Source organism: Podarcis bocagei, assembly GCF_964188305.1.
Source record: "Podarcis bocagei genome assembly, chromosome: 16".
Taxonomy (NCBI): Eukaryota; Metazoa; Chordata; class Lepidosauria; order Squamata; family Lacertidae; genus Podarcis; species Podarcis bocagei.
Genome location: NC_138142.1, coordinates 30799353 through 30820997, shown reverse-complemented (window position 1 = coordinate 30820997; position 21645 = coordinate 30799353). Strand labels below are relative to the sequence as shown.

At 47.2% G+C, this 21645-nt stretch overlaps 1 protein-coding gene across 4 annotated transcripts in view; it reads left to right on the top strand.

Moving 5' to 3' along the window:
- The window catches only part of CADM3 (cell adhesion molecule 3), a 92166-nt gene that overhangs the window by 48411 nt on the left and 22110 nt on the right, over window positions 1-21645 (top strand). For all 4 annotated transcript variants that reach the window (XM_081174203.1, XM_081174202.1, XM_081174201.1 and 1 more), the window contains exon 2: window positions 20816-20956. In XM_081174203.1, the coding sequence (XP_081030329.1) occupies window positions 20816-20956 (141 nt within the window). The remainder of the gene's footprint in view (window positions 1-20815; window positions 20957-21645) is intronic.

The window sequence follows — 21645 nt, the reverse complement described above, 5'->3', positions numbered from 1 at the left end:
CCAAGAGTCAAGGCCCCTCCCTCCCAATTATTCCACATCGCTGAAGACTCTTATTCTCACATTGGTATGTCATTCTCCATTTACCAGCTGCAGAAGCCTGTCCTCCCTATTGACTTAAAAGCCAACAAGCCAATGGAGGTGCTTTTTAAAAATAATAATAATAATAATATAGTTTGTTTATGTTGCAAAGAGCAAACATGAACAATATAGGAAAAAGAAGACCACAGCAGCAAAGCATGTCAGCTCATAATACTGTAAGGAAAAGAAGACACCTGTAATCTAAGCCAAAAATAAAAATAAACATAGAAAAATGCATTTGGGGGAGAGGAGAGAATATATTGAGAGGGGGGAGGCTCAAGAAAAGCCCACACAGTGAAAATATCATTTAGTCTCTATTTTCCCTCCACGTAGAAGTGACTCTTTTATTTGCTGCAAAGGAAGAAAGGTCCTCCAACCAATAGGGGGAGCTGTTTGATCCTTCCCGTATTGTAAAGGCCAGACTCTTGGCCACCTATAAAGTGTGCAGGGTCCAGCTGAAATGCCCCTCAGTCAGATTCCAGGAGTGTCCAGGATATAATGGACAGCATGAACATCAGAAGGTTTTTAGGGATGTCAAAGGTATCTTGGGGGAGTCATTGATCTAGATCAGTGTTTCCAAAACTTGGATCTCCAGCTGTTTTTAGACTACAGCTCTCATCATCCCTGACCACTGGTCTTACTAGCTAGGGATGATGGGAGTTGTGGTCCAAAAAACAGCTGGAGACCCAAGCCTGGGAAAAACTGATCTAGAACAAGGGTAGCCAATATGGTGCTTTCCAGATTGCTCTGGTGTGGCAGGATGAATCTCTGTTTTTGGTCCCTCACACCCCACATCTTCCCCAGCAGTTCCAAGGGGCAGCTCCCAAACCCTGAGCCCCAGCACTCTCCTACACCCCACAAGGTTTCAACATAACCTCCCCGCAAAGAGAGACTATGCCGTTTGTGTTCTTGGAGCAACATCTGGGCTGAGGATGGGGATTCCCAGAGAGATGCTGAGAATAGATTGACCTAAATGTGCAAATGGATGGAGCCTGGGGAATTAAGAGGACAGATTAAGGTCAGGGCTTCGTGCTGTGTGTGTGTGTGTGTGTGTGTGTGTGTGTGTGTGTGTGGCTCTGTGTTTTCTTTCACTTAGTCTGGGCAATCCTTTACAAGCAAACCCCCACCTTCACTTCGGTGGGACAGTCCTCTGAGTCATAAGAAACAGCCTTCTGCTAAATCAGATGGTGGGTCCATCTGGAGCTTATTATTATTATTATTATCATCATCATCATCATCTTCCACACACATGTCTCAAGGCATTGTACAAAATTCAATAAAAGCATCTTAAAAACAATTCACAGCAACACAGAAAATAAATGCAGATAAATTTAAAACCAATGCAAAATAGGCACCAATGGAAGGGACCTTTTTATCCCTCTGGAAAAGCTTGTGGGAATAAAAAGGTTTTCCGTTGTTTCTGGAAAGTGCACATAATGGGTGGGGTGCCTGTCCTATCTCAGAGCAGAACCCCCCCCCCAAAAAAAAATTTAATAAAGATGACTTAGGTCCATTAATTTCAACCCACAGGATTGTGATGATAAAATGGAGAGGTGAGCAGGAGAACCATATGTGCCAACTTGGGCTCCTTGGAGGAACGGTGATAAATGTGATAAATAATAGTAGACACATGGATAGCTCAGTCAGTAAGAGCAATGAGACTCTGAATCTCAGAGTCGTGGGTTTGAGCCCCATGTTGGGCAAAAGATTCCTACATTGCAAGGGGGTGGGGTGGACTAGATGAGCCTCATGGTTCCTTCCAGCTTTAAAATTCTGTGGTTCCATGAAACAGGGCTAGGAGGTGCCAGGAATTTGGCCGTGGCTCAACAGGCCTTGGTGATTGCCTGTCAATGCCAACCCTAGAAGATGGTCCTGCTTGAAGACCTTTGAGTCGGAGGCTCAGCAAGGCATCAAATAAGGAATTTTCTGGGGGCTGCATTACCCACCCACCCCCAATTCTATTCCTTTCTGGAAGGTCTGTCTTCTGCCAAGCCAAAATGGAGAATTTAACTGAGAATAAGGTTATGGTTTCCAAAGGAAAGCGAAGGGAACATTAAGATGCATAAGGGAGGGAGGGTGGGTGACGGAGAACAGTGGAGGAAATATTACAATGCCATTATGTAAATCGGCAGATTGCCCTTATCTAAGGCTGCACCATGCTTTGCGCCCGTCATGGCATCTAAAAAAGCAGCAGCAGCAGCTAATTGACAAATTGGGGTGAGTTCGGGGAATGGCAGCAGGGTAGATTAAGTGTCTGGAGAAACACCCAGACAATCATATTATTTACCATTTCAATAACGGCTTTCTGAGCAGTGCTGAAACAAACAGCATTTTCCAGTGTGTTTTTTCTTCTTCTTTTCATTATTATTTCAGATTCGAGGAATGCAATTTGCATTTTTCCCACTCGGCTTATTCACACAGTTGCTATTCTGAATAATGCTGGGATCCAAAAGGCAGTGCTGTCATTTCGCTGACTGAGGAGGGCTCAGAATGGCATGTCCTCCTTTCCACTTTTAGAATTAGCGCTGGGAGGAATGTAAGGACGTAAGAAGAGCTTGCTGGATCATGCCCATGGCCCATCTAGTCCAGCATCCTGTTCTCACAGTGGCCAGCCAGATTTCCCAGGCAGATGATCCTGAGGGGCAGAGCTCCCCTTATCTTCTTACATTCTCATTCTCCATTGATCCACTGAATAAATGTGCTTTACTGTGTTACAGGCTGCAGGTAAGGGGAACGTTAGACCAGTCTGGTGGGATGGTTACCTTCACTAAGCCACTGAACAAACTGGTGTCTCGATTTTTTCAGCCACAGGCTTCCACGGATGTAAAAAGGCATTGCTTTCCATTGCACCCCATATGTTTCACATGCAGCAGCATTTCCATTCTGCTTCAATTTGGATTCTGCAAGGAATGCTATTCGGCTCACTGTTCACTGTGGCCAAATTTAATAACATAATGAATTATGTGATTGCTATGTGATTCCACACCACTCTTTTCATGTGAAGGGGAGAAAGGAATCAATGATGTACTGAAAGAAATAACGACAGTGAATAGCGGGTTTGGGGGTGGGGGCGGGGGGAGGAAATGACAAGAGCAGATACCGATCACATCTGCCTACCTGATTTCCGTTCCTGTTTGCAGACAGACACGCAAGCTGATGCAATTTCCGGGACTGCTTCCCATTTTGATGGAATTCTCTGACAACCCTATCAGCTTGACAAGAGTCTGAATTGCTCTATACTGAAAAGAATAGTCCATGGTCCTAGTGTGGCGGCAGGGGAGGCATCTTGGACCAGGAATTGCTTAAGTAGCAGGAAGCAGAGAGTAGGAATAAATGGACAGTTCTCTGAATGGAGAGATTGAGAAAGTGGAGTCCTCCAAGAATCATTATTGGGACCCAGGCTTTTTAACTTGTTCATAAAAAATCTAGAGCAGGCATCCCCAAACTTGGTCCTCCAGCTGTTTTGGGACTACAATTCCCATCATCCCTGACCACTGGGCCTGTTAGCTAGGGATGATGGGAGTTGTAGTCCCAAAACAGCTGGAAGGCTGAGTTTGGGGATGCCTGATCTAGAATTTGGAGTGAGCAATGAGGTGGCCAGGTTTGCTGATGGTACTAAGTTGTCCAGGGTCCTTGGAATGAAAAGAGGATTGTGAAGAGCTCCAAAGTGACTTCTCCAAGCTAAATGAATGGGCAGTAAAATGGCAAACGCATTTCAGTGTAAGTGTAGCATGATGCACTTCAAGGAAAAATAAAATCTTAATTTCATATATACAAGCATGGGCACTGACTGACCAAGAACAAGATCTTGGGGTCATAGTAGTTAGGCTGGGGAATATGTTGTCCCAGTGGGCTTCAGTGGTGAAAAGGGAGAATTCCATGCAAGGAATCATTAGGAAAGGAATTGGAAATAAATTATGCTGATATCCTAACATCATTGTACAAATCTATGGTGCACCTGCTTTTGGAATACTGTGTCCAGTGGTGGTCATAATTTATATCTAGGGCTGGGAAGAAAAATAAACTAAAGAAATGGGTTAATTACCTTGACTTACATTTGCACTCTCATCCATTCCCAGAATCATCTGTTCCAAATATCCAGAGGTGCTGGATTTGATTTATTAGTATTAAAAGATATTAATTTCTATGGTCAGAAGCAATCATTTGTGAGTGGATGTGATTTGCATATTTGCTTGCTTTGGGGTGTGTATGTAGAACATTTGAATATTCATCAAGGTATGTTAGAATCCAATATTTTTGTGGCTGCTTAAGAGCTGGGATAGCATTGTAGTGTAATGTGTAATTCTATGCATGTTTACAAATGGGTATAATTCACACTGAGTCCAATAGGGCTGACTCCCATTTGAGAATGCATAAGTGGTATAGCCTGACTTCCCAGCAAGCGCGCCTAGGTTTGCAACCTGAGCTATGACCAGAAAGTCCTGGGTTCAAATCTTTCTTCTCTACCATGAACGCCCTAGGTGGCCTAAGTAAGCTATTTATATCAGCTTCCACAATAGATGGAGCAATTGTTCCATTTCAGCTTTCCCCCATTTCTCTTTTTTTCCTTGTCTTAAATTCCGTTCCTCACATTTTAAAAAATCGTTGTGAAAATTTGCCAGCATTTTAATGCCTATTTCTGCTAATAAGCCCGTTTTTTCTGTAAGCAGCTTTGACTAATATACACCTTCTTATGAGCCATAGAGTAGGGCTTGTGCCAGCCCTGCCTGTAAACATCTGGTCATCCACTATGATTAGAGGGTGCTGGGCTGAATTAGCATTGCCTCCTAATTCTGCCCTCATTCTGATTTGTTCAGCGTTCTAAATGCCATAACGAATTGCCCGGGGGCAGTGATTTCATTCAGCCTTATAACCTACTTCGCAGGGTTGTTGTGTGGATGTGTGGGAAGTGCTTTGAACATCCGAAAGCAGAGGTGGGAGGGGAGCCTGCGGCCCTCCAGAGGTTTCTGGAGCACAGCATTCATTGTCCCGGGCCGCTTGTAATTATTTACTGAATTTATATCACACTTTTCCCTCCAAGGAGCTCAAGGTGGCGTAGATGGTTCTCCCCCTCCTCATTTAATCCACACAAACCCCTGCATGGAAGGTTAGGCTGAGAATCCAACCCTCCACGATGCAGGTGTCTCAACAAGGGGTCCCCCATCCGATTTGTTAACCATACTGGACCCTGCTTAGCTTTGCAAATGCACTAGCAGTTTTTAGCGCTGCACCACTCTCAGGAGCCATGGTCACCCAGTGAGCTACATGGTCAAATGGGGTTTCAAACCGTGGTCTTTCCCAGGTCCTAATCTGACACCTTCTGCTGGCTGGGGCAGATGGGAGTTGGAGTCTAGCAGCATTCGGAGGACCACAGGTCCCACCATCCCTGCTCAAGCACTATATATGTGCAAAATGTTATTGCTGAAACACAGAGGATTCAGCTGGATTGTAATTAAGGCGTTCATCGGAAGCTGTTAAGTGGGAACAACCGAGCTGCTGATTTAATCACAGTTTTTAAAAACATGGATTATTCCTTGGAAGTGATTGGGAGCTGACCCCTCTGAGAGGCTGCATGGAGCCGATAGCAGCATCTTGATTTAAGACTCCCCTCCCTCCGAAGACTAAATGATTTGTCTGTATTAATTAGTCAAGGAAAACTGTCATCTTAGATACCATCACCTATAGCGAGAGACTGTAATATTTATAGTAATTAGTTAATTAATTAATTTGCTAAAACAGAGACGGTTAATGGATGTGGGGGAAGAGGGGATCCTGCCGCTGATTGACAGTCAGAATGAAGGCTTTCGTGCAGCATTTCCGACAAGGCACAAGAGTTTTGGATGAATTCCGTACCACTGTGATGACTTGTGATTTGTTGAATGGGCTTGTTTTGAAAGCTGCAGTCAGGGTAAGATGGACAAATGGGCATGTCTGAGTTATGCTAGAGCAGCAGTCTAGGCAGTTTATGGAAATCAAGTCATTTGAAGACCTTTATAATGTATTTTTTAAAAATAAAATCCACAATCAAGTTTTTTTTGCAGCCTTGGGAGCTTTCGACTTTGGAACGATGTTTTTAAGGCTGTTAATTGATGTGCCTTCCCCTTTTATTTTTTGATGTGGCTTTTATGGAATACTTGTAAGCCTCTTTGAAGGACTAGGAGGGAAAGTGATAATATTTGGATTACTGCAGTGGTGCACTCTGAGAGGGGCTACCCTTGCTCCTGATCTGGAAGCTGCAGGTAGTGCAGAATGCTGCGGCACAATTGCTGACACCTGTGCTTGGAGGTCTGCGCTGGTGGCCGATTTGCTACTGGGCCAAGTTCAAGGTGTTATGTATAAAGCCTTTTAACAACTTGGGACCAGTACACCTGTGAGATCTCCTTAGCCCACCCAGTCACTTCAATTTGAGGAATTGGCACCATTGCAGGTGCCACGTAATGCCCATTCCACGTTTGTAAGAAAACAGTCTTTTAGTGTTCCACTTTGGAACTCCCTGCCTATGGATATCAGGCAGGTGCCTTCACTGTACTTATTTCATAGCCAGCTAAAAACATTTTCGTTCAGACAAACCTTTCTCAAACTTGGACTACCCAGATGTTGTTGGACTACAACCCCCATGATCCCTGGCCACTGGTCCTGCTAGCTAGGGATGATGGGAGTTGTAGTCTAACCATATACGGGGACCCAAGTTTGAGAAAGGCTGACTTAGACAAACCTACCCTGATATTTGGGACGTGGGTGGTGCTGTGGGTTAAACCACAGAGCCTAGGATTTGACGATCAGAAGGTCAGTGGTTCGAATCCCCATGACGGGGTGAGCTCCCGTTGCTCTGTCCCTGCTCCTGCCAGCCTAGCAGTTCGAAAGCACCTCAAAGTGCAAGTAGATAAATAGGTACCGCTCCGGTGGGAAGGTAAACGGCGTTTCCGTGCGCTGCTCTGGTTCACCAGAAGCGGTTTAGTCATGCTGGCTACATGACCCGAAAGCTGTACGCCGGCTCCCTTGGCCAATATAGCGAGATGAGTGCCGCAACCCCAGAGTCAGCCATGACTGGACCTAATAGTCAGGGGTCCCTTTACCTTTACCTACCCAGATATTTAGAGCACTGTTGTGTGTTTGCACCACCAATTGCCGCACATTTTTCTTGTGGGAAGTTCTTGGAGTTTTGTCCCAACGTGTGCTTAGTACCATAAACCAGGGAGTTGGAGAACTTTTGGTTCTCCAGATATTACTGGACTCCAACTCCCAGCAGGCCCTGCCAGTGTGGCTAATAGCCAGGAATGATGGGAGTTGTCGCAGATTCCTCATCCCTGCCATAAAGCATAGGTGGGGAATCTTAGGACAGATGTCCAGATGTGGCCTTCCAGGCTTCTCTATCTGGCCCTTGAGACTCTCCTTGGGCCACACTCTTCACCAGCCCTGCTTTTCACTCTCTTTGGTTCCTTTAATTCTCCCCAGGGAGTCTTGCCTGGCGTCTTCATTACATATCTTTAGGCTCCAGGCAAAAACATTTTTCTTCTCCCAGGCCTTTGGTTAATTAAATAATCGGTGGCCTTTTAAACTGTGTGTAAGGGGCGTTATTGTTTTCGTTTGTGATTAAAGTATGTATTTTTGTGTTTTTATGTTGTAAATGGCTGTGTGATTATCTGATGAAGGCCAGTATAGAAAACAAACAATAATAATAATAATAATAATAATATAATTTATTTATACCCCGCCCATCTGGCTGGGTTTCCCCAGCCACTCTGGGTGGCTTCCAACAAAACACTAAAATACAATAACCTATTAAACATTAAAAGCTTCCCTAATCAGGGCTGCCTTCAGATGTCTTCTAAAAGTTTGGTAGTTATTTTTCTCTTTGACATCTGGTGGGAGGGCGTTCCACAGGGCGGGTGCCACTACCAAGAAGGCCCTCTGCCTGGTTCCCTGTAACTTGGCTTCTCGTAGTGAGGGAACCAGCAGAAGACCCTCGGCATTGGACCTCAGTGTCCGGGCAGAACGATGGAGAACAAACAAACAAACAAACAAACACAAACACAAACAGATCATGCCTCTGGCTTTCCTGAATGAAGGGTAGAGAGCAGTGAATGTGTCCACAAACTAATCTACTGTACAAAGGAAATATTTGCATTAGTTTCTCCGCCCACTTCCAGTCCATGCAAATTAAGTACCATTTGGGGAAAGCACCATAGCTCAATGGTAGAGCACCTGCTCTTCATGGAGAAGGCTCCAGGTTCAACTCCCAGCATCTCCAGTTACAGCAGCTGCCAGTCAGAGTTGGCAATACTGGCCTCAGTAGACAAATAGCTTGACCTGATATAGCTAAGCAATAACCTCTAAGTGAAAATAGATCAAGTCCCTAATGCTCTTAACCTGTGTTGTGAGTTGCAATGATTTCTTGAAAAAAAAAAAAATTACGTATTCCCCCTCCCAACTTATTTTGTGTCATTATGGCATAAAATGTCACCTAACAACTCTAACATGAGTCTGGAGGGAAACTTTGTTCCAGAAAGGGAAATTCTTCTGTACGTGGAGGGAAACATTGATGAAGAAAATCGACAAAACGCTCTTCTTCAGCCTGAACTGTGTCACTCACCCAGGGAAGCCTCTCGGCTGATCCTGTCAGCTCCCTCCTCCGCTCATTCCCCCTTTATCCTGCCTGTTTCAGCCCATACAAAGCAGGAGCAAAGGAAGATATTGGTCCATCTAGCCTCATATTGTCTACACAGACTGGCAGCAGCTCTACAAGTTTTTAGACAGGAAACTGGAGATGCCCAGGATTTAACCCATGACATTTTACATGCAAAGCATGTGCTGTACTACAAGGCTTGACCTTTCTACTAAAATTAAATGAAGGTCTCGGTCCTCATTGCTTTGAATGAGGGGCTGATTTTAATAGGAATACAGAAGGCCGCCTTATCAGACCATTAGTCCTTGTAACTCAGTGCTATCAGCATCAGGGTTGTGGACCCTCAGGCTCGGGATCCAAATGCAGCCCTCCAGGTCTCTCTGGCTGCTCCTCAGCACTCTCTGCTGGCTGTACCCTGAGAGTATTGTCTGGCTGGATTGTGTCCTTGAACTCTGATACAGTGGTACCTCAGATTAAGTACTTAATTCATTCCAGAGGTCCGTACTTAACCTGAAACTGTTCTTAACCTGAAGCACCACTTTAGCTAATGGGGCCTCCTGCTGCCACTGTGCCGCTGGAGCACGATTTCTGTTCTCATCCTGAAGCAAAGTTCTTAACCTGAAGTACTATTTCTGGGTTAGCGCTGTCTGTAACCTGAGGTACCACTGTAATGCTTCTTGCCTGCCTGAATGGAGGCTAGAGAAAGAAACTCTTAACATACTAGTACAGAAGTAAACACCCGTGTTGCTCCTCCCACCTTCCCCTCTGGCCATGCCCACCGCTGGCATGTGGCGCTCGGAAGGTTGCACGGAAGGTTATGTGGCCCTCCTAATGTACGAAACTCACTGGAAGCAAATTCCAGGATTTTAGACTGGCATATTTCCCTTCTCCTGCTCGTGTTCTTCCTTTAGCCAATTTGTGATTGGAGGAATTCCACACCATTCCTTTTGGTGGGTGTCAATAGTTGGGAGTCTGAGGACACACCATGGTGCACAACAGTGGCGTAGCATAGGAGGACCACAGGGGTGGTTGCCCGGGGCACAAAATGGTTAAAAAGGTAAAGGACCCCTGACAGGTAAGTCCAGTCGCAAATGACTCTGGGGTTGCAGCGCTCATCTTGCTTTACTGGCCAAGGGAGCCAGCGTTTGTCTGCAGACAGTTTTTCCAGGTCATGTGGCCAGCATGACTAAGCCACTTCTGGCAAAACCAGAGTAGCGCACGGAAATGCTGTTTACCTTCCCGCTAGAGCAGTACCTATTTATCTACTTGCACTTTGACATGCTTTCAAACTGCTAGGTTAGCAGGAGCAGGGACCAAGCAACGGCAGCTCACCCCGTCGCGGGGATTCGAACAGCCGACCTTCCAATCAGCAAGCCCTAGGCTCAGTGGTTTAGACCACAGCGCCACCCGCGTAACAAAATGGTTAGGAGCACAAAATTTCAACATTCAGTGCTACCTCAATACAGCTGCATGCTTCTGTCACTGGGCTCCATTGAAAACAACTCCATGTGAACCAGGAAGTGACCTCTCCAGACAACAGAACAACTCTTCTTATGTTGTCTCTGTGGTTGTGATCTTCCAGGTGACATAGATGCCATTAGGCAGTTGAATGTGCATGCATACTCCATCTGTTTCCCTAACCACCCACCCTGCCGTTCGTGTGGCTCTAGACACTAGCAACCCATGCTACACACACACACACACACACACACACACACACACACACACAACATGTATATAGGTTGGAAGCTACCAGAGTGTCTGGGGCAACCCTGTCAGATGGGCATGGTATAAATAAAATAATAATAATAATAATAATAATAATAATAATAATAATAATAATAATAATAATTAATAATAGGGCATCCCTAATTTTCATTGGAGAAATTTTGGAAGGTATGTATACTGCAGCTACCTATGTTCTTAAGTAGGACACGCGGCCTATTTTCCAGCCTCCCCCTCCTTCCCTCCTGCTCCTTTGTCTCATGAGCAGGCGTCTGCTCCACTGCCCTTGGAGCGGAGCGAATCCATAGCATCTCGCCGCCTGCAGGGTGTCCACAGTTGTCTTACAATCCCCAGGGAACAGCAGTTGGACTGGCTCCAAAGCGCTCTGCTTGCATTCCTTGTCAGGGGCAGCTGTTATCACATGCAAGCAGGTCCTGGCAGCCGTCGCCTCGGGCAGGACTCCGTTCCGGGCCTTGCCGGCCACTTAAGCCAAATGCTTTGTGATCCATTGCTCCATTCCCTTAGCATTTTTTCGTATGCTCTCCCCTCCCCCCCTCCCAATGCCTCCAGTGCCAGGCCTGCAGTTTCCACAGGTCCCCAGTCGGAATCTCATGACTGGGAGAAATGTAATCTGGAAGGGTTTGTTTTATTTTATTTTCTGAAGATATAATATTGGGTGGGGAGGGAAAGAAACATTATCAGATGACACTAACAGTGAAAACATTTGTTCAGTAAAAATATTCTATTCCTGACTAAAACCTATAAATTAATATAAGCAAACCCACAAGCCTGAGATTATGAGTCTCATGCTCTTATCCTTCCATCTACTATTTATCACATTCATATCCTGCCTTTCTTCCCAGGAGTTCAAGGTGGCATAAATGGTCTCCTGCTCACGTCTTCATTTTATCCTCACAACCACCCTGTGAGGTAGTTTAGGCTCAGAGACCATGGGTTGCATCCTGTGCTCAAACCCACAACCCTGAGATTAAGAGTCTCATGCTCTACTGACTGAGCTATCCATGGTAAAAAGGTCAATAAAGGACCCCTGGATGGTTAAGTCCAGTCAAAGGCAACTATGGGGTTGTGGCGCTCATCTCGCTTTTCAGGCTGAGGAAACCGGCGTTTGTCCTCAGACCACTTTCTGGGTCATGTGGCCAGTATGACTAAACCGCTTCTGGCGCAACAGGAAACCGTGATGGAAACCAGAGCGCATGGAAACGCCATTTACCTTCCCGCCACAGCGGTACCTATTTATCTACTTGCACTGGTGTGCTTTCAAACTGCTGGGTTGGCAGGAGCTGGGACAGAGCAACGGGAGCTCAGTCTGTCTCAGGGATTCAAACTGCCGACCTTCCAATTGGCAAGCCCAAGAGGCTCAGTGGCTTCGACCACATCCCGTATCCATGGTATCTTAACAGTGGCCAGGATAGACGACCAGATGGCCACAAGAAGCCTGCAGACAGGGCCATTTTGGTTGCAGAAAGGGCAAGAAGATGAAACCAGCTAACATGGGAGACTTTCTGAAGAAGAAGGTCAATAGGGCCTGAGTGCTGGATCAGGCCAGAGGGGCCCCATCATAATGCAGATCCTGTTCTCCCAGTGGCCGACCAGATACCACGATGAGGAGTCTGTGAGCAGGACACACACGCGTATCCTTGAGCCCAGGCCACTCGGCTACGCCCTCGGCTGCCGCATGTGTCTTTGTTTGCCTTGTGACAGTTTCACCTCCCTTTGGGGCATCCTGCCTTTTGTTTTGTTTTATCTGTCCACGCTTGGTTGCTTTATGTCGCTATAGCAAAGAATAACAGCGATACAAATAGTGTTTTGTCGTGGTTTCAGACCATCAACCCCTGGGATTTTCTTGGCTGCCTGGGAAAAAAAATAAATTAAATCACAGTTGCTATTGTTCCTCCTCCTTTGCTATTTGCAGCATTGTTCCTCTCATTTGCTGCCTCCTTTTCTTCCTCTGGAGGTATTTTCCCAACCCACCCGCCCCACCAGCCCCCAGTTGTATTGATTTGGCCCCTCCCTCCTCCACATTGATTATGACTCCTCCACCCCTCCTCCTCTCCTTGTCTTTCACATTCTGCCCTTCCGGATCCGTGCTGGTCTTTTGCTGCTTCCCGGCATCATTAAAAAATTTCTCTCCCCGTTGTGCATGAGACACATTTTTGATCCAACCTCCAGTTGGTCAAGTTTATTCCAAGGGGAAAACGCTCTTTCCATGCCTGACCCTCATTTAAAACCCACTAGGTTCTTATGTTCTTAAGCTCAGGATGTGAAATAAATAGAGGGTGAAACTTGGAGTGTGTTTTGGAAGAAAGAATCAGCTTACTTAAAGAAACCATTTAAAGTTGTTGGTTATTGTTGTTTTTAAATGGCTTCTTTAAATAAGCTCCTTCTCTCTCTCTCCCACTCTACCCAGCCATTCCATAGTCCACCATCTATTTATTTCACATCTTGAGCTTACCGTATTTTTCGCCCTATAGGACGCACTTTTTCCTCTCCAAAAATGAAGGGGAAATCAGGGTGCGTCCTATGGGGCGAATGCAGGCTTTCGCTGAAGCCTGGAGAGCGAGAGGGGTCGGTGCGCACCGACCCCTCTCGCTCTCCAGGCTTCAGGAAGCCCTGCACAACCCTCGGGAGACCGGCTCCGAGGGTTGCGCAGAGCTGCCTGCAGTCCCCGGCTCAGCACAGCTCTGCGCGGCCACCGGGAGCCGGGGGCGAAGCTCCGCCCTGCTCCGGATGGCGGCGCAGAGCTGCCTGCAGTCCTGGGATCAGTGCAGCTCTGCGTGGCCACCGGGAGCGGGGCGCGAAGTCCCGCCCGCTCCGGATGGCAGCGCAGAGCTGCCTGCAGTCCCGGGATCAGCGCAGCTCTGCGTGGCCACCGGGAGCGGGGAGCGAAGTCCCACCCCGCTCCGGATGGCGGCGCAGAGCTGCCTGCAGTCCCGGGATCAGCGCACTTCTCCCCATCGCCAGCCCCACAAGCTCGGGGGACAGCGGGGAGGCAGAGCGTGCCTTCCCACTGTTCCCCGACCTGGTTCTTCCAGCCCCGCACCTGGGGGGGGGAAAATAATTTTTCTTTTCTTTATTTCCCCCCCAAAAAAACTAGGTGCGTCCTATGGGCCGGAGCGTCCTATGGGGCGCAAAATACGGTAAGAATGTAAGACAAGCCCTGCTGGATCGGGGCAAAGGGGCCCCATCTCATCCAGTTTCCTGTTCTCACAGGGGCCTATATGGGAAGCCCCCAAGCAGATCGTGAGCACATGAGCAGCACTCTGCACTTGTGATTGTCGGCATGCAGAGGGCCAGGAGGCCAACTGGCTAGCCCTGGCTGGGACGTCTCCTTCCAGCCATCCTGCTGCGAAGACCATCACTTCTGCTCCGATGTAAATCAGTGACCCAGGCTTCAAAGCCAGGGCACACTATCAGCAGATCGAACTGCGCACACAGAATAGGTGTGAGGCTTGTGGAAGCATACTATAACTACAGATTTATTAATCATAAATCAGGACAAAGAAACATGTCGTCTCTCTCTCATGTCGTCTCAGAGAGAACAGCTAAAAGCAAAAGCTATACACACAATGGAAGTTCCCAGCATACTGTGCTGGAATGTAAACAGACATGTGACATGCAACAATTCCACACGCCTGTTCCTTAAGGTGAAATGGAAATGTCAACAGTGATTCCCAGCAACTGGTCTTCAGAGGCACATACTGCCTCCAACAGTCAGGGTAGAACACAGCCATATTGGCTGATACCCATTGATAGCAGCCTTATCCTCTCCAGTCCCAAGGACTGAATCTGGGTGAAATTAATATATATCTGTACCAATATAATATATATTTTGCCTCCCCCTCCAAGCTATTCTGCTTTGGGGGAGTAACATTGAGCACTCCTTCCCTGTATAGATCCACATGTTCCTTATTGCTGGAAATAATTTATGTTGTTGTTGTTGTTGTTGTTGTTGTTGTTGTTGTTGTTGTTGTTAACCTGCCTTTTCTCCCTACAGGGACTCAAGGCAGCTTACAGATAAAAATAACAACAGCTAAAAAGATAAGGGGGGAATCATAAAAAAACAAATAAAGTTGTTCCTTGGTTCTGGAACGCCTTGTGACTCGAATGTTTTGGCTCCCGAATGCTGCAAACCCGGAAGTGAGTGTTCCGGTCTGCGAACGTTTTTTGGGAAACTGAATGTCCAACACGGCTTCCACAGCTTCCGATTGAGTGCAGAAAGCTCCTGCAGCCAATCAGAAGCCGTGCCTTGGTTTTTGAACATTTTCGGGAGTCGAACTGACTTCCGGAACAGATTCCGTTCGAGAACCAAGGTATGACTGTATTAGAATCATAGAGTCAGAAGGACCATGAGGATAAATCTTGCCCAATGCTCAACAATGCAGGGATATGCACCTGTCCCATCCGGGCAATGAACATGCAACTTGGCATTATCAGCACTACGCTCCAACCCACTGAGATATCCAACTGAAGTGACTCCCAATGAATTCCATGGAACCAGAGTCAATGGGTAACCTGAGAATCTGCTTTACAGTGGTACCTCTGGTTGCGAATGGGATGCGTTCCGGAGCCCCGTTTGCAACCTGAAAGGAATGCAGCCCACGTCTGCGCACGCACGGGTTGCAATTCGCTGCTTCTGCACATGCGCGTGATGTTATTTTGCGCGCATGCGCAAGTGGCGAAACCTGGAAGTAACCCTTTCCAGTACTTCCAGGTTGCCGCGGGACACAGTCTGAGAAAACGTATCATGAAGCAAACGTAACAAGAGGTATGACTGTATATGGAGTCAGATCCTTGGTCAGTCTAGCTCAGAGTTGTCTACACAATGACTGGCAGCAGCTAAGAACATGAGAAGAGCCTACTGGATCAGGCCAATGGCCCATCTAGTCCAGCATCCTGTTCTCACAGTGGCCAACCAGATGCTTGTGGGGAACTCACAAGCAGGATCTGACCACAAGAGCCCTCTCCCCTCTTGTGTTTTCTGGTATTCAGAAGCAACTGTGGAGCAGAGCATAGTCATCATGGCTTGGTAGCCTTCGGTAGCCCTCTCCTCTGTGAATTTGTCTAATCCTCTTTTAAAGCCATCTCGGTTGCTTGGTGGCCATCACTTCCTTCTGTGAGAGAGAGTTCCATAGTTTATGTGCTCCCTGGAGATGGAATCTGGGCCTTCTTGCATGGAAAGCAAATGCTCTGTCACTGAGCTTTTCCCTTTGCCGCCTAAGATGCAGCAGCGAACAGCCAAAACCACCAAGGGGGCCATCCATTCTGTCCTATTGGGGGAAATAAAGCCCAGCATTATTCAACATGCTGGAACAGACCATCTGCTCGCTGCCCCCATTGCTGAGCAGCCCAGGTCCCCTCAGGCAGGCTGCTCACTGGAGGAGGTATAATGGGCTCCCCGCAATATATAGATATTCTCCATCCAAAGCACAGGCACTTTTTTTGGTCGTAAATAATAAAAACAGGTCCTGGGGCAGAGCACCTGAATGAGCTCTGCTCCTCTGCTCTCTCTCTCTCTGAAAACAAATGGCACAGGTTTCCCCCCACAATGCACCTGGGGTTTGGTTCATTTGCTCCCCCTTGACCCAGTTTCATACGGAACACGCTCCCCGGGTCCCCCTTATCCCTTTTAGACGCAAGTCAAGAAGATTGACAGCCATGGGGCATTGGTGGCGTCTTCCAAAGGGGGTGGAGAGGCACTGTTTTTCTTCGGAAGATGATATAAAGATCAATTCTTTTCCATGGCAACCAAAGAGCAGAGAAAAGGGGATGAGATTTGACAGCAGAAAATAGACTGGAGCCTGGTTGCGTTTGGGCAAGGAGGATTAAACATTGGGCAGCAAAGATTCACTCAGCAGGGAGGAAGGGAAATCTGTCCATTTCAGTTTCTCTCTGTTCCTCATTTCTACAGTCCTAAGTTTAGTTCTCTGCATCAGTTTGTGATTTTTTTAAAAAAGTCATTGCGGAAATCCATCAGCGTTTTCATGAAAATTTCTCCATCACTGTACCCAACTTTGCCTATCTACACATTTTTGCAAAGGAAGTTCCACTGGTACAAAGCATTAGGGTACGTTCTTCTTACTAGAGAGAGAGCATGGCATAGTGGTTAGTTTGTCGGTCTAGGACCTGGGTGACCAGAGTTCGAATCCCCACTCGGCCATGAATAGGGTTGCCGTATTTCAAATACTGTAGTCTTTGAATTGGCAACCCTAGCCATGGTCTTCGGCTAGTCACTTGCTCTCAGCCTCCTCTACCTCCCATGGTTGTTGTGAGGATAAAATGGAGAGGAGAACTGTGCAAAAACCACACAGAGCTCCTTGGAGGAAGAGTAAACATAAATCACCATCCTGTGTGCATTGTGATGGGCCCAGGTACACAGTGCTGAGGTGGAGAAGTGAATTGCAAAATTCGGAGAAGTTTGAATTGTGTACTGTTTTGGGAAGTGGGGATTAGGTAGCTTTGACTTTAAATGTGAACAGAATTGATTGTCTCTCCTTTCCCTACTGGGAGATGAGTTTATGGTTTCTAGTACAGGCTGTTTTCAAGGATTTAGGTGCTCTGTCTCGCTGCAGTTCCTCCTGCTCGTCGCCCATAATTTACCAAGAGTATGTTCCCATGTTGCAGCAGGGTAGAGAACTTTTGTTGGGCTGAGGGCCACCTTCCCTAGTGGACAGCCTTCCAGGGGCCACCTGCCCATGGTGGGCGGGGCCAGAGGCATAGATGGGCACAGGCATCGATCTGATTCTTACCTTCGTACAGAAAGTGACATTGCAGCCATGCAAAAGCCATGCAAAAGCCAGAGGTTTCTACACACACACACACACACACACACACACACACACACACCTACACCCTTACACTTACAGCCTCCTTCCACATACTCCTCAACGCCCCTGATTTGAGCAGAAAACAACAACAATTATTTTATTATTTATACCCTGCCCATCTGACTGGGCGCACCAGCCACTCTGGGTGTCTTCCAACACATAAAAACATCAAACATTAAAAATTGTCCCGATACATCTTTTAGAAGATGTCTTCTAAAAGTCAGAAAGTTGTTTATTTCCTTGACATCTGATGGGAGGGCATTCCACAGGGCAGGCGCCACTACCGAGAAGGCCCTCTGCCTGGTTCCCTGTAACTTCACTTCTCGCAGTGAGGGAACCACCAGAAGGCCCTCGGAGCTGGACCTCAGTGTTTGAGCTGAATGAAAGGGGTGGAGATGCTTCTTTATGTATACAGGGCCGAAGCCGTTTAGGGCTTTAAAGGTCAGCACCAACACTTTGAATTGTGCTTGGAAACATACCAGGAGTCAGTGTAGACCCTTTACGGCTAGTGTTATATGGAATTGACCGGAACACCACCTTGTCTCTGATGAGGTTTTGCTGCTGGGGCCATTGCCATGCTGGCTGGTTGCTTGACCATGAGCCAGTGAAGTCCACACTGGCAGGCCAGGCTCCAGGTTTCCAGAAACCCCAGACATGCTGTATCCAGGTCTGGGCACCACAGTTTAAAGAGGCTATTGACAAGCTGGAGCGTGTGCAGAAGGAGATGACTGTGTGGAGAGGGCTGCAGAATTCATGTCCTGCTTGCCAGCCTCCAAAGAAGCATCTGGCTGGCTGTTGGAGTGTGCCATGCCAACTTCTGAGGGAAGCAGTTTGATGGGGAAATGCTTTATTGGTGAGAAGAACCTCTTTTGCATGCAGAAGGTCCCGGACACAATCCCTGGCATCACTTGACAGGGCTGGGGAAAGACCCCCGCCTAAAATCCTGGAGAGCTGCTGCCAGTCAGTGCTGCCAGGACTAAGCTAAATGGATCAATGGCCTGACTGAATACAAGGCACCTTCCCGTGTTGGGAAAGGTCTGTAACTCAGTAGGCCATCTGCTTTGCATGCAGAAGGGGGCCGGTTTCCATCACCGAAATCTCCAAGTAAGGCCGGGAATGTTTCCTGCCTGAAACCCCGGAGAGCTGCTGCCAGCCAGTGTCAACAACACTGAGCTGGACAAACCAATAGCCTGGCTTGGGATAAGGCAGCTTTCTGTGGGCTCCATGGGCTTTTTGGCATAGTTCAGCAGGGCTCTTGATGCATCCTTACAAATCAGGATACCTGCTCAGGTACATTCCTGAATTGTTCCCAGGGCTGGATTAACTATTAAGCAAAATAAGCAGGGGCACAGAAATTTTCCATTGCCAGATTTTTAGCATTAATGGTCACCAGTGGCTCAGCTGGGCGTTCATTTTCTCAATTGAAGTATATTTTTAAAATCCCAGCGGAGCAACTAGGCAACAAGGTGGGCTGGATGCCTTATCACAACTAAGTATAGAAGCAGATGCATTGCATAAGATTAGTTTTGAGGATCTGATCAAAGACTATGCAATTGGGGGGAGGGGAATGAAATATAAATAAAGTGGAAATATACCAAAACAAACATTGTTTCCCACCTGACTGTAAGTTCTGTTTCATTTTGAAAAATAGAACTTTACTTTACAGTTTATTGTTGTTTATGTTTTGAATTAGATAGATATATGGGGGCGCCAAAATCTTTTAAGTGCTATGGGCCCCGAAAGGTCTTAATCCAGCCCTGACCGAAGTGATTTTGATGCTGCGGTCGATTGTGCCACAGCCATGCGCTGAAATGCCACTTCTGTGCATACTTTGGCTGTGTGGGGGAAGTGGACACAGGAACAAGGGGCTGCTGTTTTGCCAGGCAGCTGAGGCTGTGCGCTATTGGAGATTTTATTCTCCAGCCGTTTCTTGCATGGGTTCTTTGGGCAGAGCAGAGGAGGGGAGGAACTTGGGGCCGTAACCCCGGCCAACGAGGCGGGATGGAATGTGCTTAGCGGAGACGCCCACAGACCCCAGAGGCAGCGGAGTCAACGACTTGAGAAGGGGAGCTGGCAATGAAAGCACATTCTTAAAATATGTTTATTCTACTGGTGCTGCTGAGGGCTTAGCAAGGAAACTTCCAGTAAATTGCTCAATGTCCTTTTTTTCCCCAGGGAGGACCCAACAGTGATGGGTCCTCAAAGAATCATAGAACTGTAGAATTAGAAGAGAACACACGAGTCATCTAGTCCAACCCCTTGCAATGCAGGAATCTTTTGCCCTGTGTGGGGCTGAAACCCACGACCCTGAGATTAAAAGTCTCATGCGCCACTGACTGAGCAATCCCAACAGTATGCTGCTTAGCTGTTCTTCACTGGGGAATGTGCAGGTTGTGCCATGGGGCAACTGCCAGAACCTGGACCTGGAGGCAGACATCACTTCAGGTTTCTAGTCCTTAAGATGGTCAGGCAAGGCTTTTGAGTGGGTGGCTGGTACCTGGTGAAATCTTGGGAACTAAGTGGGGTTTCTTTCCATTGGAAAGGGGCCACCATTTATTTATTTATTTATTTATTTACTTACTTACTTACTTACTTACTTACTTACTTACTTACTTATTTGCAGCACTTACACACCATTGGCCCAGAGCAGCTTACAAAAATTGGCACTAAAGGAGTTCCCAGCCATCAGGCTCGCAAATCTAAAAGAGACATGGCGCACAAGGAAGAAGGAATGGTGGGAAAGCAAGCTCAAGCACAATTTTTGCCAACTGTCTGGGATTTTTGAGCTGTGGCTCCCTGCACTTCAGGGGGTTCGACTAGATGACCCTTGGGGTCCCATCCAACTCTACAATCCTATGATTGTGTGAGGAGGAGGAGGAGGAGGAGAAGAAGAAAAGGCGGAGGAGGAATAATCTGGCTTTGTTGCACACTGTTCTGGCAACTAGCCCAGAGGCCTAAAGCCTCTAAAACAGCCTGTTGTTCTCCCTCTGCTTCGTGTTTCTTGACTGTTTGGCACCTTTGGGATCTTCCAAATGACCTGTTTACTGAGCATTCATCCTGACTTGCCAACACAAAGCTTGCAGGTGTGGTGAGGGGCTGGGAGGATGGTTGCTGTTTTAGTGAGCGTTGGTTCTGATTTCTTCGCAGGGCAGTTATAAGGGCAATGAAGATTCCTCCCGCATTTCTCCCCGTTTTGCTTGCAGGGTGTCCATACGGCTTCCCATTAATAATTTGTGCACCTCCACATTTGCGGGGTATGGATGGAACTGGCATGTGAAGGGAGATGGATTTTTTAAGCTTAGCTTTTCACTAACACGACAGTTTTCACTTGTGCAGGGGACTTAATTTGTATGGGGGGGGGGACATTCTGTGATGTGAACTTTCTGCTGTAGCCCAAAGTGTTAGAGCCCCAGACACACCTCAGTGAAAACTAGGCTCTTGCATATATTATGTTGGTAGGTTGTTCAGCGTCTCTCCCCACCCCACCCCACCCTTCTCTCTCTCTCTTCTTATGTTCAACATCCCTCTTGATTTCCTGCAGGGAGCCAGCCGACGACGTCGGATGAAATCGTGGTCGCAGGCTCCAAGGTGCTCCTCCAGTGTGAAGTGGAAGACCCTGATGACTCCTCCCTACAGTGGTCCAATCCTGCTCAACAGACGCTCTACTTTGGGGAGAAACGAGGTAGAGAATCTGCATTCCATCAGGGTCTTGAGCTGGGCAGAAGGTGCCCGGAGCTGTCTTTGGCGATGGGTGCTGAATTTATTCATTGTTCTTGATTTGTGCTCTTTCTCAGTCCCCTTCCCACTAAAAGTCCCTATCCTACCCTCTCCAAAGTGTTGCACAGTATTAAAACAGGCTACCTAATGGATAACAATTTAGGTCCCAAATATTCTCCATCCCTGCTGATCTTCTTGGGCATTAGGTTCTGTGAAGGGCTCTCTTGGCTCTTCCATCAACCTCAGAAGCGCAGAAAACGGGGATCTGGAAATTCACTCCCACAATAAGCAGTGATGCCCACCAACATGGGTGGCCATTTTGAATACCAATGGCTGGGTGGAGTGTTATTGCGTTCGGGTTCTTATGCTTTCGCCATGAGCATCTGGTTGACTACTAGGAGAACACGATGATGCCCTAGTAGGACCATTAGCCTGGTCCTAGAACAAGGCTTTTCTTGCCCCTCCTTACAGAGATGTACAGTTTTTAACATGCACATTTTGGGTTTTGTGACCCACCTGCTTTGCTGAATTCACGTCACTGTGTTCCATTTTGGAGCAGTTTTATGGGTTTTACAATTACACTTATTTTATCTGCCTTGAAATTGTATTTCCTACGTGCTGGACCCTACCCTGGGAGCTTGTGGCGGAGGGCAA